This window comes from Xiphophorus maculatus, chromosome 23 (assembly GCF_002775205.1).
Source record: "Xiphophorus maculatus strain JP 163 A chromosome 23, X_maculatus-5.0-male, whole genome shotgun sequence".
Taxonomy (NCBI): Eukaryota; Metazoa; Chordata; class Actinopteri; order Cyprinodontiformes; family Poeciliidae; genus Xiphophorus; species Xiphophorus maculatus.
The window spans coordinates 19,455,622-19,480,113 of NC_036465.1; the positions used below are offsets into that span (position 1 = coordinate 19,455,622).

At 38.2% G+C, this 24,492-nt stretch overlaps 4 protein-coding genes across 5 annotated transcripts in view; 3 read left to right on the forward strand and 1 right to left on the reverse strand.

Annotated features, from left to right (window-relative positions):
• The first annotated feature begins 2 nt into the window (after positions 1-2).
• ccng1 (cyclin G1) lies at positions 3-4,700 on the forward strand. Its single transcript, XM_005795343.3, has 6 exons — positions 3-211; positions 1,390-1,647; positions 1,855-2,108; positions 2,756-2,834; positions 3,531-3,641; positions 3,725-4,700. The coding sequence occupies exons 2-6, from the start codon at positions 1,390-1,392 to the stop codon at positions 3,914-3,916; spliced, it is 894 nt and encodes a 297-aa protein (XP_005795400.1). The 5' UTR covers positions 3-211; the 3' UTR covers positions 3,917-4,700.
• On the reverse strand, positions 4,397-7,582 carry nudcd2 (NudC domain containing 2). The gene is made up of 4 exons (XM_005795342.3): positions 7,288-7,582; positions 6,207-6,255; positions 5,959-6,110; positions 4,397-5,053 (listed from the first exon to the last, which is right to left on the reverse strand). The coding sequence occupies exons 1-4, from the start codon at positions 7,474-7,476 to the stop codon at positions 4,970-4,972; spliced, it is 474 nt and encodes a 157-aa protein (XP_005795399.1). The 5' UTR covers positions 7,477-7,582; the 3' UTR covers positions 4,397-4,969.
• A 334-nt stretch (positions 7,583-7,916) lies between these two features.
• Positions 7,917-14,738, forward strand: LOC102217650 (gamma-aminobutyric acid receptor subunit alpha-6). The gene is made up of 10 exons (XM_005795494.2): positions 7,917-8,029; positions 8,102-8,208; positions 8,313-8,380; positions 9,246-9,466; positions 9,588-9,670; positions 9,766-9,909; positions 10,172-10,324; positions 10,432-10,682; positions 11,884-12,128; positions 13,426-14,738. Exons 1-10 carry the CDS (start codon positions 7,983-7,985, stop codon positions 13,445-13,447), a joined length of 1,341 nt encoding a protein of 446 aa, XP_005795551.1. The 5' UTR covers positions 7,917-7,982; the 3' UTR covers positions 13,448-14,738.
• Positions 14,739-15,674: 936 nt separating this feature from the next.
• The window catches only part of gabrb2 (gamma-aminobutyric acid type A receptor beta2 subunit), a 48,868-nt gene continuing 40,050 nt past the window's right edge, over positions 15,675-24,492 (forward strand). The window contains exons 1-3 of one of the 2 annotated variants that reach the window (XM_005795346.2): positions 15,675-15,889; positions 16,013-16,113; positions 16,482-16,549. In XM_005795346.2, the coding sequence (XP_005795403.1) occupies positions 15,816-15,889; positions 16,013-16,113; positions 16,482-16,549 (243 nt within the window). In that variant the 5' untranslated portion in view covers positions 15,675-15,815. The remainder of the gene's footprint in view (positions 15,890-16,012; positions 16,114-16,481; positions 16,550-24,492) is intronic. The other variant, XM_005795345.2, reaches the window with a different exon arrangement.

Here is a 24,492-nt window from a genome sequence, read left to right on the forward strand (position 1 = left end):
TTACCTAAACTGTCCTTTTCCCCGTCGCCTTATGCCAAGGGTAGGGGGTGTGCATAGGCAGAAATTTACCTATGCTTAAAACTTTCTTTCTTGAAAGTTCATACTTACACTTTTTTGCGTTTTGTAACTTTTTTTAGACTCGCTTTCTAAGAGCGTGTGAAGATTTTTTTTTTGTTGTTTTAGTTCAAGATAATAAAAACAACTACTCAAGGTAAGTAAACTAACATTTTCTTTTTTATGTATATTATTGAAATTATACCTGCTAAGTTTTAGTCACAAACCGTTAAAACCTTTTTCTTATTTTAGAAGTCCGAATAATAAACAACGCAACCAAACATGATTCGTAGCTAGCTTAGCTGTGGTAGCCAACAATCGGTTCCGTATGATTTCTAGTTCACCATTTTCCCTGCTTTAAAGTTTGTAATATCCGCCTCAGTAATGTTGTTGGTGCCTTATATTTAAGTTTGGACTTGTATTTTGTGTTTTGAGCTGTGTTGCCTTGAACTGGATCTGTAACGGCATTCAGTCTCCGTTGATGTGTGCGGCAGGGACATGTCCTGACATGACGCAGGAGCTGCCCCGACAAGGCCCGATCCCTGTCCAAATAATCAAAATGTGTGAAAACTATGGGGGTAATGCAGGTTTAGATACTTAAAAGGACGTGGGTTCAACTAAAGCCTTATTGAAAAATCTGTTTTCACACATCACAGATATTTATCCGTGTAATATTACCTATTTTCTAGTCCTGTTAAGTCCAGTTCAGGTGGAGACTTGCTACTGGATTACTTACAAATATGGAAGCAGTCCCCCTTTAGGTGTCCTGTGTCAGACCAAATCTCTAATTTGGTTAATTTGTATTCATTAACGTTATTTGGTAGGGGTTTTTTTTAACGGTAATTGTTGTAATTACTGCTATTTAAAAAAAAAAAAAAAATCAATTCTCTTGAAAAAGTTAAATCTGTCTGAATTGTTTATATATTTTAATCTATGAGCCTAAGTTCCTAAACTGTCTGTAAAAGTGGAACCTTATCTGGATGCAATCTGCAGGGTTTAAAAACTTTTTTAAAAATCAGTATTAATAATAAACAGAAGTTGAATGCATTGTTTAAGTAAGATCAATTGGATTTTATGTATCATTGAATTGACTTTAGTTGTAAAGTGCCAATAAATAAACTGAATCTTGTCATTACATTATCTAAAGGACATAAGAGAATCAACAGACTGTCACATTGATGTATATTTTACCTTTTGACACAGAAAAAAGGTATCTGAAATTGTTTGGTCCATTTTAAAATAAAAACTTTTAGTAGTGTTTAGTGTCAGGATTCAGAGTTAATTTTTTGTCTTCATCATTCAGTTTTGTTTTACTTTTCTTTTTTTTTTGTCTAGATGATTGACACAGTAACTGGAGCACAGGCCTTTGCAGTAAAAGTAAAGGGCCTGGTGGATCTGGAGGGCCGATGCCAACCCAAGATCACTGGCTTGAGGCTCATAGAGACTGCCCAGGACAACGGCCTCAGGATGACCACCCGGCTGAGAGAGCTGGAGGTGAAGGACCTGCTTTATCTCTGCAGGTTCTTTGGCTTCAGCTCAGAGACGTTCTCGTTGGCGGTCAGCTTGCTCGATCGATTCCTCTCTGTAATGAAGGTTTGTAAATACATCAACACTGTTGTGGCACGTCATGTTACTAGTAGAGATACACCTATTGGAATTTTGTAGTAAGTATTGTTTTCATAAGGTAAAAATGGTCATATTCTGCTTTCAAGACAATTTCTTGAGGCCTTTCTAATTATTAGTCCAATTAAACCCACCAAGTAGTTTTGTACTAAAGAGGTCTCTGCTTGTTACCTACAGATTCAACCAAAGCACCTGTCATGTGTTGGCCTGTGCTGCTTCTACATAGCTGTGAAGTCCTCAGAAGACGAGAAGACCGTGCCCCTGGCCAGCGATCTAATCCGCATTAGTCAGAATCGCTTTACGGTGTCTGACATGATGAGGATGGAGAAGATCATCATGGAAAAGCTCTACTGGAAAGTGAAGGCCCCCACGGCGCTGCACTTCCTCCGTCTGTTTCACAGCCACATCCAGGAGCAGCTCGACGCCGAGAGGTTAGAACAAATACTCGTGTTATCCTTAATTGCTTGTTGTGTAATGAAAGAGCATTAAGTTTGACAGTGATTGAAATTGAACCTTTTTTTAAATTTTTGTTCACTCAAATACTTGAAAGTCAGATTTTCATTTCATTAAATGCATCAAAACTGTAAGTGACTATTCATTTCTGTTTTTAAAAGTATAGATGGCATCAAAGCAATTTGTCTGAGTTTAGTAAAAATCATCTGAAGGCTTTGAACATATGCTTTGCATAAATCTGGGTAAAAATCTTGTAGTGCTTTAAATTTCTGTTGGACTCAAAACTACTTTTATGGCGACTGTTTGTAACATATAGATCTAAATTTAAACCAGTTTTCACCATAAGTTTGCATGTGTTATAGCTCGAACAAAGGGAACCAGAAAGAAGCTTTTAAAACATTTTATTTATGTAAATTTGTTTTGGTAAATCCTTGTCACTGGTAATTATGTATTTGAATCATAATATTCACATTTGGCAGCTTACATAATTTAGGTAACCCAGATTCACTCTTGGCAAGCACTTTGTTTTATTGCCATATTTATTTTTAATCCCGTCATTCAATTGACAAAGTTTGTTCTTGCATGTGGGTTTTTAATGTGTTTTAATGCTGATTTATTTTCCCAGCAGGGAGATACTGAGCATTGAGACACTGGAGGCGCAGCTCAAAGCTTGTCACTGCTCCTTCATCTTCTCCAAAATCAAGGTTGGCTCAAAATGGATGTCCACATTTCCTGGTCTCAATTATTTACAGCATTATAAAGGAAGTTCTATTGTTAGCAAGTAGTTTCCTGTAGTAATATCTTTATGTGGCTTGTTTGTAGAATTAACAAAAAAAAAAAAATCTACAATTGCTGCCGTTCACAAACGGATTACACATTAATCATGTTTCACTCTTTAAGTTTTTAGGTTTCAGAGTTGGTTAAATGTTGGCTTTGGTTCTGTTTGAACAGACTGAATAGTCGCTGCTGTTTTTATCCAACTTTGTTTTTTTTATTATTAGCAGTTCTTTGAACATTAGGTCCTGTCTGAAAAAAGCTAGAATTTGATTTCTGTGTTTTTCACATCTGTTTAAGTATGAATGTAAATAAGAGTAGGGAAAATATTTACATTTTCCAGACTTTGTTGGATAATCAAGTGTCTAAACAATGTACCCATCGCTCCATCGTGTTTTTCTTTCATTTATTTTTGTCCATCCAGTCTCCAGTTTTTCTCTGGTACCAAATGCAAACCCTGCCCTCTGAACAGACATCTCTAATAAATACACATAATGTTTATATTTTAAAACAGATGTAAAGGACTAAGAAGTCTTAATTCTTGGAATTAGAACTTCGGGGTAGGGAGGGAAGCGTGTAGCAACCCTGTGAAAACATCTCCATTTATTTATATTTTTTCTCCACAGCCGTCTCTTCTTGCTCTGGCTCTGCTGTGCTTTGAGGCCCAGGAAGAACACGACCCTGAACACATGAACCAAATATCTGAGGCCCTGAAAAATCTGCAGCACCTGCTGAATGTGAGTTCTACTGGAAACGATAAATCCAGTGTTGCTCAGTAATACAGTATGCCCTCATGTGTACTGATTTCTGGTGTGTGTAGGTGAGAGACGGAGACCTGGTGTGTGTTAGAGAGCTGGTCGGGAAATGCCTGGCTGAATACGCCAACACCAAATGCTCCAGACCGAACAGCCAGAGACTCCGCTGGACCATCTCGGGAAGAACCGCGCGCCAGCTGAAGCACAGCTACTACAAGATCACTCATCTTCCCACCATACCTGAGTCAGCCTGTTGAAAAGCAGGTGCATGGATGGCCTTGCATGCAGGGAGAAATTCCTGCTGTGTGGTCGTCCACTTAATTTTCCTTGCAGATCTTCATTATTGATAATGAATTTCTTTAAGGAAAATATGAAACCTTTAGGAAATCTTTTTTTTTCTTTCCCAATAACAAGGAGTACTACTTTTGTCAGAACAGCCAATCCACCCCCCATCCTGTTAAGTTATACTTTCCTGGTTGAGTTGCCTGCATGGGTGTACAGTATGTTCTTGTTTTAATCCATACCTAAATGATTGTTGGTATGGGTTGCTGGTTTTAAGCTAAAAGTATTGAACCACCTAGGTCCTCGGTCCACCATGTGGAAGAGGAGGGAGAAGGATTTTGTGATCAGCAAAAATGGAACCAAGAAATCGGGCCCAAAATCCTTAACTCTCATCCTAGGTTGCTAAGCTGTCCTGAATGCACACTCCTACCCAAGGTGATGACTTTTTTGTTTTGTTTTTTTTGGCACGGGAAGTCTGGTTTTTAACCAGCAAAGTGAAGCTGGCGGCAATCCTGTCAGTTTTGTGGACACACAAAGCCTCCACAGTATCACTCGATTGGTATTAGTTGAAGAAAAGTGGGCGCTGCCGTGGAAATGTAGGTCGGAACTCGTTTTGCATTTTCTTTACCAATTTCCCAGTGTAGTACATTTTATTAGTGAGGAGAAATAAAATGTGTTCTGGAGTTCAAAACGGTCAAAGAGACACACAATCTGATCTTATGTTTGTGCACCTTTCAATAAAGATTTATTGAAAAGCTACACTTGAGTGCATTCTCCTTATTAAAAGGCAACAACACAGTTTTTACAAGTAGCCTCGATTCTTCATCTTGTATAATGAGCAGCACAACTTGTCAAACGAGGTCTACAAAAAGTTCCCTGTGACGGAGGCAATCCAGAAGGAGACGCTGCTGTGAAGAGACTAAACTTTTCCACATTATGGTCAATCTGTCTGGCTGGAACCAATTTCCTGTTCTCAAAGAAAAAAAAAAAAGTACATCCACTGCTGGAAGTCAGGAGAGAGGAGACTGTCATTGTTGTAAGCTGGAAAAATCTGGACCTCCGCCAGCAAAGTTTCCAGAAATCTCTGCCCCGCTGAAGTCAAATCCAGGATTCTAGACAAATTAAAATAAGCAAATCACATACAGTTGATGCCTTAAGGGAATACATTTTAAACCATTAATTTATATAGTGTATGTAGAGAGTTTCAATGTTGACTTAAAATTCAAAAAGTAAAAGTGATTTTGCTCTTTCCTAAAAAATATCTCAGAATCATACGATTGTTGGCAACAACTTAGCTTTTTCAATAAACAAACCCGGTGTAAATTAAAATTTACAATGGGTTGCAATATAAAATGCTGTAACCCATTGAACCTGTGAAAATCTTCGTCCATCTAGCCTTTTCTTTATTAAAGCATTGTGGTTAACATGGATGTATATACAGCATGGTTATTTTTGGCAACTTTTTTTTGCTTGAATTTAAACAAAAAATGCATGATCCTAAAATCTTTCTTTACTTTAAGGTTATTTCTGACGACAATTTTTCCAGTTATACGCTTTTCTTAAGATACAGTCTTAAAAAAAATATTGTGTGTAATCTGTAACTTAAAAATCTAAAAATTGTTTCACCATGTTTATTCCACATATTGTCACTTTAGAACCACAAAATCCAACATATTTCTATTGGATTTCTTGTGATAGACCAGGTTAAAGTTAGAATCTATGAATTGGAAAGAAACTTTTAGAGGATTATTAAAGTTTTTACAAATGCACTGATACCACATAAGATCTCAGTGAGACTTGAGGAAAAAAGTACAAATACCTTTGCAAGACACTGTTATTCATTGCAATAATCTTGTATAATAACTGTGTAGTTAATCTTTAGTATTATGTTACGATTCAAGTGTTTTCTTTCTTTCATTTATGAAAAAAAAAAGCTTTACTAAAAGATGTGTCTCCTCTTTACACTGTCCTGGAAGCACCCTGTGTGTGTGTCTCAGCCGTTCTGGGTCTAACTGACCTCTCTCTGGAACCGCTCCAGCGTGAGTTTCCTCTGCATCTGGTCCTGGACCCAGGCATTTGCACAGTACTCGCCCTCCAGCAGCGAGGTCCAGCAGTTACCTGCTTCTCTGTTCGTCTTCATCAGGACAATCCGAATTAGACATTTGTCCTCTGAAAAGAAAAGAAAAAAAAATCAGGATGGACAGGTGTTTTTAAACATTAACTTCAGGTGGAGTTGGTGAATATTTTAAGGCGCTTGCAGCTCACCCAGCGTCCATGTGGCCTCGTCAGACACGGCCATGTCAAACAACCTTCCCTGGTAGGAGGCAGAAAAACATACATTATGTTTTCATGCAGCAATCAAAGCTAATATGACATTAGGACTAACGGATGGTTGTAGCAAGTTACCACAAGAATACATAGAAAAGTGTAAACTGTTTATATAAATCATGTGAAACATGTAGATAAAGGGATAACAAAAAATAGAAAACTATTTGCCTATCCTTATTTCTGAAAGTCAAACTCATATTGATACAATGCTCATAAAATGATTTTTTTTTATTTGCTGTAATTTTGACAACCATAGGTTTAGAGATAATACAAATTTAAAGTCGGTATTTCGGAAAATTTGAATATTATACACTGTTCAATAAAGGGTGTTTTAAACAGAAATGTCAGACATCTTAAAAGTAATTCCCCTTCTTGTGAAACTCCCAGAAATCCTTGAATGGATTTTATTTTCACAAGCTTTTCAAGGTTACGGCCATCGCTGTTGCTGGTCCACCTTTCACTACCACACTTTTTCCTCCCACTCAACTTTCTATTAGTTACCTTTTCACGATATTTAAATTTTCTGAGAGGGTACAATGGATCTTCATCATCTGTAGGCAATAATCATCAAAATTAAAAGTAACAAAGACTTGAAATAATTCACTCTATGCGAAATGAATCTACGAATTTCAGTTTCTGAAATGAGTGATAAAAAACATTTAACTTTTTCCACACCGTTCAGATTTTTTATTTTTGCTGTACTTGAAGTCACTGGGGTCAGTTTTATCACTCTGCTCCCCTTACTGGCATGTGTCTAAGGATTTCTTTTTGCTTGAACTTAAACTAGAAATGCAGGGCCCTAAAAGTTTAATTCATTTTAAGGTTATTTTTTGACATTTGTTTTAAGTTACATTGTTTTCTTTTAGTATTATTGCCATTTTTTTACACTTATTTATGGTTCATTTTTTGTACTTCTGTATCTTCAGTCCCAAATGTGTATTAGGATGGTTCTAAACTTGTCTGTATAATACAATTGAAGAAGATAATTACTCTCTGAGACAAATACCTCGCTTCTTACCTTGAATATTTCCTTCCCTCTGACCTGCAGCTCGATGTCTCTGCTTCCTAAGCGGCACTTCACCTCTTTAGCAGAAGTCCCTGCAGGCACATGGACTTCGATGAAGACCTCCTCCATGGTCTGGTACCAGGACCCCCACGGTGTCTTACACGGTACAACCCCGCTCCTCTCCTCAAAGTGGACTGACATACTGCCGCTTCACAGCGCCTGACAACGCTTACTGGTTATACTGGTCACCAGTGCGGGTTTTTTATTTATTTATCCGGAATCACAACAAACTTCAACTTCTTCCTCTCCATCTGTTTCCGGTTGAGTGTATTTATGTATTTATTTATGTTACCTGCAGTGCCACCTGCTGTCCGACCTGACGAACTGCAAGTACGTTTGTGTTTCCCGATGCATCATACACACAACACTCTCAATAACCTTTGAACTCTGTTAGTTAGACTTGAATTGAGGTGTTTATTTCTTATTTTAATGATGCTGTAATTTACTCCCAGCAGTTATAAAGCGAATCCACAGTTTGTCTAAAAATGGAGTGGATTTACTAATCTGTTAATTAGATTACTGTTCTCGCCTCACTGCTTACTATACTTAAGAAGACGCTGTAGCAACACAGAAAAGAAAACCTCTCTTACACTTATTTTATTGTTGGTTAGAAAATTACAGAAAAAAACTGGTAACTGTTCCTGAAGATGGCTGCTGACCCTTTATCTGTGGCTGCTCTAATCTGCTTGATTAGGTGAGTCTTGAATTTAAAATTGTTACAAGGGAATTTAAGTCTTAATGTGTAACTATCTCTATGTCTATGCAGTGTAGCTAATGCACAAGGAGGTGAAAAAGTATACTCAGACAACATCACTCTCATTTTGGATAGACTTTTGGATGGTTATGACAACAGACTGCGACCCGGTTCAGGAGGTAATTACTTGTTTTTGTAATCTGAACAATATAACATATACCCCAGCTACTGTGTTGTGCCTTTTATGCATAATACATTGGTGGTTTGTCTGTCATTGTTGTAGGTGGTATTACAGAGGTGAAAACAGACATCTTTGTTACCAGTTTTGGGCCTGTTTCAGATGTTGAGATGGTAAGATACGCCTCGCAAAAATATTCTTTTTGAATACTACATGTTGTATTTTTCTTGTACGACTTATAATACAAAGCTGATCACTCAAAGATATTTCCTGTAGCTACAGCAATTATGAACAAATTCAAAGTTTGTCTAAGGAATTTATTCAGTGGTGATGGAGGTGGTTAGAGTATGTTTCCCAAAATAACTATACCATTATAAATAACTATGTTTAATTAAAACTCTGCAGTGATTATGTGAGTTAGACTTTGTATGTAGTATTTTTTTTAAAGCTGTGAAGATAGAAAGGTCCAATTGATTCTTAATTGTGTGGAATTTGTACACACAACATGAGTTTCACAGATGAAAACATTCCTGTAACAATGTTCAGGTTTAAATAAAATGGTCAAAGTCCCAAGCAAACCCTAAAAAGAGCTTTAGAATGTCTGGATAGATACCCATCCACACAACTTTATTAGATCACAAGAAGTGTTGTTTTCTCTGAAGCAAAATCTAAATAAATGAATGATGGCTCAAGACGTCTGCTCAGTACTGAATATGTGCAGACTGTTAGGGAGCTTCAGTGACCATCTGCCATGTGACCATCTAATAAGCTTTAATTTGTTTGACTAGCTCCATAACTCCATTATTGATGGCCTTGAAATCAATATGACAACATGTCAGACAGCGAGAATGGCTGAATGGATTGATTCATGATTATGTGGGATGAGTGGCATCCATCATCGCTCATTATCTCCCCTCACCTTTCACTGCATATTGAAAGCTCTGTCTGGCGTTAAATATGCCCATTATAGAATAAAGCCATGGTTTAGGGGTCATTAAAAAATATCTATTTTTTGTCCACTAATGTGTTTTTGTTCAGGAATTCACCATGGACATGTTCTTCCGTCAGATGTGGGTCGATGAGCGGCTGAAGTTTGAGGGCCCCATTGAAATCTTACGTCTTAACAACCGCATGGTGGACAAGATTTGGACACCAGACGCCTTTTTTAGAAATTCAAAGAAGTCCATTTCCCATAATATGACCACACCCAACAAGCTCTTCCGTATAATGCAGAATGGGACTGTCCTCTACACCATGAGGTGTTATTTTGTTTTCAAGATAGCTGTACTTGAGGTTGAATTAAATATATTGCAACAAAGTAGCAGCATATTTCAGTAGAAAACAATAGGAATTGAATCCGCGTTTGTATTCTGCTTGTAGACTAACAATCAGTGCAGAGTGTCCAATGAACCTCATGGATTTCCCCATGGATGGCCACGCCTGTCCTCTCAGGTTTGGGAGCTGTGAGTACAGCAGATGTTCTCAACAGAGCAAACATCATTTAGTTGCCACAGTATTAGACATTACACTTGATTGAATGAACATGTTTTTCTTTTAGATGCGTACACCAACAGTGAAATTATTTTCACCTGGAGGAAAGGATTAGCAGGCTCTGTCGAGTGTCCCAAAGAGTCAATAAGTCTTCTGCAGTACGATCTGGTTGGACAGATCTTGTCCAGTGAGATAATGAGGTTAAACACAGGTAACACGTCCTGTCAGTGAGGAGATTACTCTTCTTTTTTCACACTTCATACAAGATGCAAGACCTTTGAATAAGAGACCAAATGAGTCTTCAAGTTTTATTAAATACAACAAGGATTTAAGGTTCAGAAGATTCATTTTTACAAGAGAACAGAGTTGAGTGCTTTCAGTCTGCATCCATACTGTGTGAATGAACATTTAACATGTACTACTCTGCTCTTTATTGAGCACTTCTAACTTCACTTGCCCCGTTTATTTTCCAGGTCAGTATTCTGTGCAGGTGGTCCATTTCCTTCTCCAGAGAAAGCTCGGCTACTACCTCATACAGACCTACATCCCCCTAATCATGGTAGTCGTGCTGTCGCAGGTTTCCTTTTGGATCAACAAAGAGTCTGTTCCAGCACGTACAGTCGCTGGTATGCACCCTTCCTGTCAGCATCATTATGCAATTAATGTCTGCTAATCACTGTGGCCAATAAAGTTTCATGCATGCTTGATTAACAAATATCTGCCTCTCCTTTAGGCATCACCACGGTGCTGACCATGACCACCTTGAGCATCAGTGCTCGGCAGTCTTTGCCTAAAGTGGCTTATGCTACAGCCATGGACTGGTTCATCGCTGTGTGTTTCGCCTTCGTGGCCTCTGCCCTCGTTGAGTTTGCAGCAGTGAACTACTTTGCCACCTTGCAGGCAAACCGCCTGAAGAAGCAGAGAGCCAGACAAGACAGGCTGGAGGTGCTGGCCACTGGCAGTGACGATGACGACACAATATCTGTTAGTAGTTGAATTTCATGACATTAAAGGATGGATGACTTTGTTTAGTTTTCAGTGAGGCTTAAAAGCGACATATATCTTAAAGCTGAATCCAAAAACACAGAAGACAATGACGGCAGGAACCCGTAGCTCCTTCTGTCACTAATTGAAGCATTCATCCTTCAAAAATACACAATTTATTTACATGCGGTGTATTAAAAGAGAGAAAACTGTTTTTCTTACTGTCCGATACTAAATGCAATCTTTTCCTGTTTTAAGTAATTTAGAATGGCCAACATTAGTTATGTTTACTAATAATTACTGGATTTGGGATTACTAATAATTCTATTTAGATTTAAACTTATTAATGTCTTTAAATTCAGAAGTTAGCATACACCAACATTTTGTTGTTGGGAAAGCCAATGTGATGTCAATGATTATTATTTCACAACATTTAAGTTAACTGGAGGTTCAAACCTTGGATGTATTTTTTTTTGTTTGTTTTATGATTTGGATTGGATAGCCGTATGTTATTCCTTAATAAATTATTTTAAAGTTCCTTTTTACATTTCCTCAAGTTATATTTAATAGTCAAAAATCCTTAAGTTTGTCAAGAAAGAAAAATAGTATAAATTTGTAAGATTGCAGACTGAACTTTCTGTAAATTCATTTAAAATATTTGTGTTATACTTATTCTTGGTATACATCTGCAGAGTAACAAATGGTGGAAGTGTGCAGTTTTTTGTTTTTTTTTTACTCCACAAGCGGTTAAAAACAAGGCATAGAATACAAATCAGAACACAAATAAGTACTTTTGGGCATTTCCAAATCACACCAATTCCATTATTGCACAACATAAATTTGCTGTTTTGTGCTTTCATGTGGAGCTATAGGTTTCATGCTAATACAGTAAGCAACCACAGCGTCCTCCTGGGATCTGTCTCACATGTAAAGCTCATGGTTGGATGTCTTAAAAATAGCTTTAGTGTGAGAACAGAGTACAAATCCAAATACTCCTTGTATTGTTTTGAAACCAGCCAATGAATTTCTAGAAAACTACCTGCTGCGCTCTATAGAGATGCTTGAATATTATTAACATACATGAATTGAACTAGCAGAATTCAACTCATGTTGAGTGCATTTTTTTCTACTTTTTTTCTCTTATTGCTATCCAAAAATGCAACTTTTCACCAATTTAATCTTCCTGTCTTCTTCCTCTCAGACGGACAGCAGCCACCAAGAAGGCCTGAAGAGGAGAAACCACTCAGTGAGCTGCAGCGAGGTTGGATATACCCCCCCAGTGCCCATTTTCCTCCAGCAGGGCTCGGCTTTTCCTCAAATCCCTCAGCTTGCTGGAACAAGTCCGATTGACCTCTACGCCCGCATCCTCTTTCCCCTGACCTTTGCCCTTTTCAACTTAGGGTATTGGTACATATATCTGACCAAAGAAACCATTGAGTCGGCTACGTGAGTCATTCTTTTCTTTATGATACTGTTTGATAATTTAGATTTTTACAGTTGGATTGTGTGTTTATTTGATTTAGCCAAAGAAGTTATGATCAAGAAGATTATTTACAAGAGGCAAGGTGGATAATGGAAATTAGCTTTAATATTTTAAATAAGAAGACATTCTCAATTCTTTCTCTCACATTTCATAACATTGTAGTGTGTTGTTACCCCTTACATTTTGTCACATTACATTCCCAAGTTTCAGTGTTTTTTTATGTGTTTTGCATGACAGACCATCAAAAAATCACATTGCTGGAAAGTGAAAAGGAATGGAAAGTTTAAATATGTGAATGTCAACTTTTTACAAATGAAAATTTAAAAAGTGTGGAATGCAGATATACTGAGACTCTGTATTTTGTTATTGTTATTGATATCTATAAGGCTTAGGTTTAGTGGTGGAAAAATCTTCTTGGGATTTTAAGTCAGTCTTAAATTGGTTATTCAATTTGACCCTATTTCTAACACTGAAACACCAACACTAGTCGGAGCTATATAAAGGAGAATGATGTTAGGTTGCACCGACACTGCAAATGCGTTTTTATTATTATTATTATTATTATTATTATTATTATTATTATTATTATTATTATTATTATTATTATTATTATTATTATTATTATTATTATTATTATTATTATTATTATTATTATTATTATTATTATTATTATCTAAGGGGGATGGAGCTTGCAGCTAATTTAAGAAGGAAGCAATGCATCATATTTGCAGGCTGGCAAACCCCCTTTTTAATAACACTGTTTCTCTGTGGGGAATAAGACCAACCAGAGCTCACTTTGTAGTTTATTACACAATGAACCAACTTTTTGTGCTCATAAGTGAGCCACTTCCGAAGCATAAAGCTCCATGGCCAAGAAGGAAAATGGGAGCTAGAGTGTAAAAAAGACCGCAAGAAAAAGAGAGAGAGAGAGAAAAAAGAGACAGGGTGGTGGGGGAGAGATCTGTTATGTAACGCAGAGGAGTGCAGATCTGCTCATCATGCTTCTCATGTTGCTGTCAGAGAATATTTATGGCTGTTTTGTTTGTTTAATGTGAGAGAGAGACAACATGGAGAGCCTGGCAGCAGCTGTGGCACGTCCATTCCCTGGTATGCTCTGTTTCTACGCTGCTACTTTTGAAGGGTGTGAGGATGAAGAGTGCAGAAGCAGAGCTGGCTGTGCAGCACACTGCAGAGAGAGCTTCTCTGAATGTGGAATAACGTGAGCTCATGTTTCTGATGTGCCTTGTTCTGGTCTTGCAGGGCCATGGATCTGAAAAACTGAGAAGACTTTAAGGGAGGGGGAAGCACACATGCAGCTTGAGAGACCTTCTGGATCCATCCATCCCTCCATCCATCCATCCATCCATCCATCCATCCATCCATCCACCCATCCATCCAGTCTCACTTCATCCTCCCCTCACTTGTCCTCTCATCTGACAGAGGAAATGAATCAGAAACTCATTTATCCTTGTGCTGCACATCTCTTCACTACACCACCTGTGAGCCCTGACCACTTGCCAGTTTGATCTGCACCTGATGAGATGCCCTTTAACAAAGGCTCCCAGTCACTTTCAACCCCACCATGCATGGCAACCCCTCAATCCAAGACAGATGCTCCTCGCGCAAGCAGGACGCACGATGCGCACAGAACGAGGAACGCATCAAAAAGGCTGGCATGATATAATCTGCGGTGGCTGTAACTGGTGGTGATGCAACAGTGAACCAATGCCTTCAGAGGCCTGCCCTCTACAGAAGCACAGCTCCATCTCTGCAAGAAGATCAAAGGCAGTTTAGAAGAGGCTCACATCCCCCCCCTCACTGCTTCAAAAAAAAAAAAAAAAAACTCAAATCTGGAAAAATGAATTGTGGGACCATGTTTTCCAACCCACCTTTCCTCCCTGGAGCTTCGCTGCTCCCCTCACACTTTGTGATGTGCTGCATTGTCTCACTAAATGTTACGGAAACGAGTTGAAAACATTGGTGGATTTTGGTATGGAGGGCATGGCACACTGCCCAGGGTGGCATTTCGTGGAGGGCAGCATGAGTGTAAAGGATGTAATAAGATTTTTCTATACATCATACCACTGTAGTTGGTTCATACTGATGCTGATCAAACCAGAACTGGCTGTTCTACAGTGAACACAGTCTTTTATGTCCCAGACTGCACAGACCTTCATATTTTTTCAAAACCCTTTTCTGTTTGTTTCTAATATTCAGGTGCAAATATTTGTTGGTCGTAAAAGTAGAAATATTTTAAAAGAACATCAAAAAGTGGAAATTTTCTAAAACCCTTTTTGTGTTGTATATGTCTGTTCTGGATTTCCAGGGATTATTAAAATCAGTGGCCTGATTTTAAAATACCAAATTTGTTGTACTTTATTATTAAATTTCAAATATATGCTGAGAAGGTTGAAGACTGAGATCAGAGTGTGTACAAGAAAACACGAGCTGGAACTCTTTTGGGAGAATCGTTAGCCTAGTGCTGCTTTAGCCATGCAAATTATTTTCTTTTGATTTTTTTATGCGTAATTTGTCTCAGAACTTAGAGGTGGGAGTGATGTCTGACCCATTTGGAAACAATTTACAGTAAAGTCATGAAGCAGTGAGATTTGCTAATTATTATGGTTACTTGGTGGTACAAACTGATAATAGTGCATTTGTCCTAATTCTTTTTGTTAAAAACAGAAGACAAATATGTTCAGAAACTGTCCAAACTCCTTGTAATGACTTAGAAACATTTTATACCTGCCATCTTCAGTATATTTTATATGCAAACAGTCATATTAGATACCAGGCTGCTTCACAAACTCCCACTTTCCCAGTAACAATGCTGATTTCCTGTTGTTTTTCTGACTGGGAATCCTGAAAACCCAACTTTAAAAGACAAACGGATCACACCATGCCGTTATCACCACAAGCTGCCAGAACAAATGTACTACAGCGCTTTTGGTTGGAATCCAGCAGACATAATAATGGAGGACAGAATGTAATTTCAGCAGGAAACTAAAATACTGCCACTTATGAAAGCGACATTCTGCTCGTGATACTCGGAAGATGAACGTTTTATTTATTTGGCATTTGTACCATCTCAGGTGTCTGGTATGAAAAGTTGAAAAAAATAGACTGGTACAGACAGGACTAGTCACTAGGGGTTTCCCAGTGGCACTATTCTTGTAAGAAGATCGACTGAATGGATAAGATCCCCTTGAGTCTTAGTTGGATTAATTTTCTGTTTTTGTTGTTACATGAAAAAATTGTTGGAACTGGTGTCTGTAAATATCCTTTTTAACAAATTTTGTCAAATGAATCAGAAGGAACAAACTTATTCTAGTTGATCCATGAAATGCTTCACCTTGTCAGTGGACAAAACCATCTCCTTTGTAATAAACAAGCAGAGTACAACACAGATATACGCGCGTTCTTGCTCTTTCTAAACATTAATGCCCGCGTCTTCATTACGCACATCCAGTAGTCCCTTTAATATTTTCCTCTGCAATGGAAACGGCTCATCCACCATCATCTCTCTCCACTCTTTGATCTTGGACTCGCTGCACGCATGCGCCCCTCATTGGCTCCTCTGCACCGTCTGGAGTAAGTTGGATGTGCGCTCTCCTCACTCGCATCCAGAAGCCATCAGAAAAACTGTTGCGATGGGGAGGATCAGGGAAAACCACTTTGGGATTTTGACTTTTTCCTTATTGTTGACCTTCATCTGGGCTCAAAGGTAAATCCCGGTGAAGCTTCGTTTTTACGTTTGATTTTGCATGAGTCGTTTTGCATGTCCTGTTTGATATTTATCAGCTCGTGTTTTTTTTTCTTCTTCACCTTTTTCGTTTCTCCTCCTCAGCGTCAAGGATATTAAGGATCCGAGCAATATGCCTCTTGTGAAGGAAACAGTGGACCGGCTGATGAAAGGATACGACATTCGGTTGAGGCCGGATTTTGGAGGTAACGAATTTTTTTTTTCTTTTCGCGCCCCTCCCGACGTGCGATACATGCTTAATGAATCGCAAAATCCGCTTTAATCATCCCTTCACAGTCAAATGGGCCTTGCCAATTAGGCGAAGAGAAATGATGAGCGTATTCCGCTTTGATGAGAGGCTTTTTAACGTGATCGATCCCGCTCATCAATGTTTGATTACCCCGCTAAATAAATGAAATTAACAGCATTTCAATTAAAGTGGGTGTCAGACGTGACGGCTGCTGCCCGGCCCGATGATGCACAGCTCTCCTGCAGCGTCACGGAGCTGTTAAATTTACATGATGGCAGAATTATTCATATCTCGTCCTGTATTAACGCCTTCTCTCCTCCGCAGGTGCTCCTGTGGCGGTGGGGATGAATATTGACATTGCAAGCATAGATATGGTATCTGAAGTAAATATGGTAGGTGGATTTTTCTGCAATCATTCCGCTATTTTGTTTTTCTTCTTCTCCCTTTTTCTTTCTTTCTCTTTAATCTGGCACGGATCGCCTTTTATCACCTTTTTGAAGTGGGCTACTTATCACGGCTCAGTTGGAGCCAACCTGACGACATTTTTCCCATTTTCCTCAAACACATCACCTCCTTCCCTCTTCCCAGACTCCGCATTTGCTGCTCTGGTGTGCTGCTGCATTTGAATTCAAAACACACACTCACTGGCGCACTCGGACGCACAGCGCAGCCGTGTGTATTTGGTGTGTGTTTGATACGCGCGCGCGCGCGCGTGTGTGGGTGTGTGCGAGAGTGTCCCAGCTTCGGTGGTGTAGGATAGACCGTGGTTGGTTGTGTCACTTTGCACTCTTGCATGAATTGTTCATTATTGAAACGTCATTTATTAGCTATTCCCTCGTTAAAACAAAATATATTATTTGCAGTGAAATAATTTGCCAACAATGACACTCTGACACTTTGTTCCGGTTAACGCCCAGGGTGGCATACAGTTGCGGGCGGCAGGACCGCAAGTGCTAAAAAAATATATAGCTGTGTTTCATATTTGGCTAAAGATGCTGTAACTGATATCAGATGTGAATCTTATAATCTGACATTAAAGTAAAAAGCAATTTCAAAGTGTCTTCTTTAAATAATCTGTACTTCATTTGATCATGTGTCTAAAATATTTAGCCTGGTCAAAATTACATTATTCTACATGTCTTCAAAACACTGTTTGAGAATTATCAAGCTGTTATAAAGATCTACCCCCGCCCCATTTTTTTTATTATTTTTTTTTTTTTTGCCGTTTGTACAACCTGAGATTTTAATTAGGGTTTGCAAAATTTCCAATTTTAAAAGTTGGAAATTTTCAATGGAATAAACAGGAGTAAAACTGGGATGGTGTTGGTGCTGTGGACTTTGGGCGGGAGTAGAGCTGCCAGGGCAGCACAGAGGCCCACAAACCAAATGATCACACACAGTCACAACGAAGGGAAATTTAGAGAGACCAATTAACCTTGCAGTCATGTTTTTAGATTACGTGAGGAAGACAGAGTACCTGTAGGGAACATGCAGGTTACATGCAGAAAGGTCCCAGGATGGGGGCTCAAACCTTGGATCTTTGCAAAATGCTAATATTATTATTATTATTTTTATTATAACTGTGAATAAATTCAGGCAACAACAGATCAAAATATGTTTTAAAAGATTTTGTGTTTGCATATATTGACTAAACAAGATTTCACACTGGAACACATCTATAGTATTAATCAATCACATGCATGTTGCATTGCTGATTACAGGTGCATAAGTCCCCCCTTCCCCTCTCCTACATGCATGTTGCATTCCTCCATCTGCAGATGATTCCTAGAATGCTGAGGCTGCATTTCTGGGAGATGATGTTGTTGATGTTCAGGATGTGGACATTACCTAAATAGGTTCGAAGCTGTAGGCTTCCTAAATTTGAGAAAATATAGTTTTTTGGTCTACATGCTGAATGCCTCTGTTTCAGATTGAAAAGAGGCTCTGTTCATTTTAACATTTGACGCTGCCTTTTTTTAAGTTATGGAGTTGGGATGACATTTTACAATTTTTGTTAAGTGGTTGGGTCAGGAATGAGAAATGTTTTATTCAACACTCATGTTTTGTTATTTGATGAAAAGGTTGGTTGTTGTAGCCTCGCAGTGTTTATGCTAAAGTGAAGCTAGTTATCAATAGGGTACCATCTATTGGACTCGCATTTTAAAAATAATTTTAATTTGATATTAACTTGATCAGTTACTGTGAAATGTATGATTAAATCAGGGGAATACTTATAATCCACAAGACTTCAATAATGGACTTTTTTTTTAAATTAAAGCCACAAAAACCACAGTGAACATATTCCTAATTTGACGACATTAAGCTAATTTTCTTGTGGCCACTGTAAAATGCAGACTCTTAGGTGTAATGTGTAATGTCAAAAAAAATCCACAGCTCAGTATCGAGCAATGTGACAACCATTCGCAGTCCAGCCTGAGTAAAAACAAAATACACTGGTAGAACAAGCTGTTAGAAATGAACCAGCAAACTTGTTCTAGATCAGTTAATTCAGTCCAATTTTAGCTAAATATCAAGGCGATTTTCCTTGAGTGGCTTTATCTTACATGTTAAAAGTAATAAAGAAATATAAACTGATGTGTTAGTGACGTATAAAATGAGGACCACAGCTAATGTGACAATCACTGTCTGGTGTCTTTCAGACCAGGAGAAAAAAAATCAACATTCTATGAATGCAAGAGCACCGTCTATTGACTGGTGTCATAGTCAGGCCAGTCCACCACTGCCTGCAATACGTCTAAACAGCTGCAACTTTACTTGGGCCAGAATACACATAATCCACCCTGCTGCAGGTGTAACATTTAGATTTTTTTTAACGACTAAAAACACTTAAAAACATGTTTGTTGTCTAAAGAAGTAAGGGGAAACATCAAGTAACATAATTGAAATGTAAGATGTTATTTCTAAATAGTCTATTCCAACGACTTATTTGAAATCAGTCTACAGATAAAATAAAATAAAAAAACCCTTCAGAATATAATTTTTTTCTCCTTGTCAAACATTTTCTAAACCTTGTGTATCATTTTCTAAAATCCATTCCATGATTAATATGTTTTTATCTGTGAAAGTGTGATGTTATCATTTAAGTCCATCTTTTTAAAGAATTCAGAGAAAACATTGTGAGCAATCCCCTAACTGGAACAGAATGATAAAAACATATTATAAGACTTAAAGTAATTGAAAATCAAAAAATGCCTCCTACATTGTTCATTTGAAAATTTTACTGAAGTTTTCTTTTAATTTTTATTGTTTTGTATTGTCTTCTTGTCAGTTTGTAATGTAGCATTCAGCCATATGGGTTTGATGAGATGATAGACATCAAAACCAAAGGGAACAGAGATTAGTGTAGTCTGCAATTTCTCCACTTGATGACCAATTTGTTTTATGGTCCTCATATCATCTCAACCTAAAATAAGTAGTATAGCACTCTTTGATAGTCTTTTACAGTCAAGCATTAAAGTTATTCTACCCTTGAGATGTGCATTTTTTTAAAAACAAGATTTTCCCCCCCATTTTTTTAACATTAGATAATTTAAATATATGCTTCATACATATTTGTTAATGATTCAGCTTATTTCATATTTGAAAAATATTTATACATAATTCATGGGAAAATTCTCAGCAATCTTAACATAAACCTAAAATAATAGAAATGTAATATCTGACTTCTATCTCCTCTTATCTACATGTGTCAAACTCAAGGCTCTGGGGCCAAATCTGGCCCATCATATCTTTTTCTGTGGCCTTCTAGACACATGAGTAGAACATTGAAGATAACAGTTGTATGAATAAATAATACTTTATCAATAAGATAAAGGTAGTTTTCATTTGTATGGTGCCGAATTACATCAATGTGAAAAGATGTTCAATATTATAAACCATTAAAAAGTACTTATCAAGTGCAGAGAAAGCTATTTATTCATATTTAATAGTTTCTCAATGGGTTTTATCAATGCATTCTACCACAATCAGCCATTTTACAACATTGAAAATCTTGACATGAGCCAAAATGAAAATTAGTTTTACACCACTATTTGCCTTCAACCTCTTCAGGAGCCAAAATGCCAATAATGCTTTTTTACACATAGAATCATGTTTTACATCATCCTTTGCTGTCATGTTGCTGTCAGAATTATGCGAAATTATTCCTAACTTCACAAATTTATTTTATATATATTGCCACTTGGGGTCAAAGATGAACCTATTTATCTTTATGTTTTATTTGGATTTTGCATCATGTCAACTCGTCACAATGGTCATTTTTAGTTCTTATGTTCAATTATTAAATCTAATATCTCATACAGCTAAATGGACTGTGCTACTTTTTATGTAGCACATAAAAAGTAGTCACAGACTATGCCAATAGATGGCACTATGTCAGCTGATGCTTCAAACTTTGATAAAAATTGTCCCAGGCTGTGTGACCAGATTCAATATGTTTTACATCTTTTAAAAAAACCATGGCAATGTCATTATTTTTGAATAATTCAGAGGCAACAGTCACAGCCTGAACATATAGAAAAGCACAAAAAAGAAGTTATTTAATTTTCCAAGCTTTCAAAATGGAGTGCCTGTCAGCCATTTATCGCTTTTAGCAGGAAAACATGGCGGCTTATTTAGGTGAGTACGGAGTAATCAGAGCGTCTCCTTCGATGGAAGTGATTTATTATTAGTGGAGGAGGCTGCCAGAACGGAAGTGACTTGGTGGGAGAAGAGGGGGTGTCCATGGAGAGTTGAAATCTTCTCCTCCCGTCTCTCCCGCTGTTCTGACTGGATCCCTGGCTGTAACGCTGAGCTCAACAGCCATGTAATCCACCCCTGCCTTGCTCCAAAGGGTTATCTCACTCAAGAACTAGGCATCTAGGCGGGCATTCATCTGGAAAAAAAAAACAAAACAAAAAAAAAACACTGCTTCATACATCCGCTTGTGTCTGCAGCAAAACACAAAACTGTGCACACAGAGTGAAAGGCAACTGACGTCACAGCTCCCAGTGGCTATGCAAGAACCTTCATCCCTCTCGTTTCTCAGGAAAGCTCTGTCTGCCAGATCCACTTCGACAGATTTAGACAGAAAGTGAAAGATAAAACACTGTAACCACAAACCTCTAGCTCCTAGTGGACTCCTGCTCCACATGTTGTTACCTTGTGAAGAATCCCTGTAAATTGCATAACAGGTTGGAATCTCCTCCCCTCTTCTTCTGCTCTTCATGTCTAGCTCCTTTCAGCTGGAATAAAGGGTAAGCAGTTGACGAGATTGATCCTGGAGAAATCAATAATATCACCGTGATCACGAGGACACAGCCGGTGACCTGTGCTCGGTGCGGCGCTGCTTTGATCCTCCTCATCACGGCCAGCTGCTTTTAAGATTAAAGTGCTGATGGGAAAACAAGCAGGAGAGGAGAGACTGAAACAGGCAAAGACAGAGAAGAGGAAGGTTTTAATAGAGATGAAGCTGGCTGTGATTGCACCTTGATTATCGGCACAACGGTGGGAAATGTTGCTGTTGTTTTTGTCTTACCATGCAACATCTGGAGAAGCCATGTGTTGTACTGAGATGAGAGGAAAGCATAAAAGCATTTTTATTTAGCGAGCTAACTAGCAGTGCGGCAACAAGTGGGGAATAGGGCAGAATTGTACTACTATTCTTCATATAGACAGATAAAAACACAGATGCTTTCTCTCTTGCATTCTAGTGGCAGGATTTTAGGTATAGGTGTAATCTGGAGTTTGTACTTCCCACTGTCAGGGTTGGGGTGCTTGCTTATAGAAAAAAAAAAGGTTTTAGTCAAATTGATAAATAAATACAGATAGACACATGTCCTAATGTCTGATGAAATAAGAAGGGTTTTGGTGAAATGACTTGGAAGTTACAGAGAAAAATCCGTTATGTACATGGGGTACATCACGGGGTGGCAGCATCATTTTCTATTTTGCAGTGGAAAGGACTGGTGCGCTTCACAAAAAGAAGCATAATGACAAAATATTAAATTAACAATCCCAGACATCAACAATGATTCTGATGCGTGCAGCTTCGACACAAATCTTTCAAAAGAGTGAAGCCAAATTAGTCGCAATGTGGCATAAGGACAACAAAGTCGAAGGTCTGGAGTGATCATCACAAAAGTTCTGATCAGAAAATTTGTATGAATTGTCAAGTCCAGTTTATTTGTAAAGCGCATTTTAGCGACAACACAGTTTAAAGTGCTTCAAATGATAAAAACATAACACAATAACCAAAAATTATTACACTGCAGAGGCAAAAAAACAGAGAAATAATGAAAAGTGGCAATTCAGACTAGGATTAATCTATGTTCCACTTATTATTAATCAAAGGTAACTCTAACAGATAGAGTTGCAAGAGGATGTGAGCAATGTTGCCTACAAAGCTGACTCAGTTCTACCTGTTTTGTCAGGAGGAACAGGCCAAAGTTTCTGCTACTTTTCTGAGAAGCTTGTAGAAAAATCCCCAAAACGTTTTGACTCCAGTTCTGCAGCTTAAAGAAAATGCAACCAAATTTGTTGGATATCTGTGTACTGCTGAGTTTCTAAGTATTATCCTGGCAATTTTCAAACATACATTATTTTGGTGATTTTCTGAAAAACAAAGACTTACAGTTTTTATACAGTTTATTTAAAAACATCTGAATTCAAATGAATCTGGTTGGGACCACGTAAACAACAGACAATGTAAATGTAATGTAAATGATGTTGCAGATTTGATCATTTTGGAGGCTTCAACCCAGGAAATGTAGCTAAATGGCTCCAGTAAATAATATCTATGAGCAAGGGGTAATATGATTATCAGCATACTTTATGAAAATATTTAACTGTAATGAAAAATAAAGTGAGATACGACAGCCAAAATAAAACTAGAAGATGACAAAATGCTACCAATTAGGGGTACAAAGTGTCACGGTGGAGATCTAACCTAGAGCTATATTCTGCAGACAAAAAAAATGCAGATGTTTGTTGTTGTGATCACCAGTCAGATATGAGCAGAAACATTGGTGAAAACCAACTTTTTTTCTACTTCTAATCCTTTATGACTGCTTATAAGTCATAAAGATTTGAACCAAATGTTGTTCGCTGATGATCACTTGAAGACTGCTAAATGTGAAAACATAAGGTGATAGTGAGAGTCACATACTGTAGCCTCACCCCATCCCAAAATCAAGACTTCTGCTTTTGCTGTGATAAAACTCTAAATGTTTGTTTTTGTTGCCATAACTGGCAATGGTGATTTACTCGCCATTTTATTAAAATAATATGCTTTGTACGAAAGAATCACTAAAGAAATTATTACCCATGTAAATACAAACAGTAGCAAAGAGAAAAACAGTATCCTCCTTTAGGATCACAATTAATTAGAATAAGTAAGTTGAGTGGGGAAATCCTAAGTTGAAAAGCAGATTGGTTTTGATCGTGTCAGGTTGAAACATGCAAATCTAACCATGTGAGTATGAAGGAGATGGAGGACTGAATGAAGTGGAAAGAATAATAGTGGATCTGAAATCTGTGTGTGTTGGTCTGCCATGGTGAAGTTAGCAGGACTTTGTTGTCGACAGCTGCTCGCTGCTCTAATTAAAGACAAAACAGCCTTTGGTGAGGAATGAACTCTCCGTTTTGGTTGAAGCTTGACATCTGTATTCTCTGATAACATGAAGGGCGCCACCGTCGCTGCAGCTGAGGATTTTTGTTGCCTCTCCTTCTTTTGTCAGGCTCACGTAACAAGCCTTTTTTTTTCCTTTTTTTTTTGGTGCTTTATTGTGTGACCCAGCACGCTGGCCTGCTGAGGCTGAAAGGTCAGCCATGTTGTCGGGCAATAAAAGCATGCAGCCCAGTCAACACCGTGGTCGCAGCTTCGCCTGCGTGACATTACAAATGTGCTATTCTGAGAGGGAAGTGTCCTCCGAGTCCGAGGTGTGACCACACATTCTGGGTGAACGGGCTCTGCTGACTCACCGGGGTTAGTGGAAAACATGAAACAGATAACATCGCGGCCGAGACCCTCACTCCACTGCTGATCCCTGTCTTTCTGATCAGTGCTGGCATCTCGCTCCATCGCTCATCTCCGCTCAGCTGAGGTTTCATTTGCATAATGCTGTTTGTTTTCGCCGAAATCACACACCCAGGAAGCAGACCCCGGTTACGGTGCATTATAAAAGTGTTTCTGCACCCAGCCGGTGCAGCTGATTAAATACAAGTCGAGTCTGTTTTCTCAGCAATGCATCAGTGCTACATAATAATGCGTTCTCCGTGCAATCTGTACGTGGAGTGTGGCTGCAGTGTGCACTGCGAGGCAGGAATAAGTGGGAAG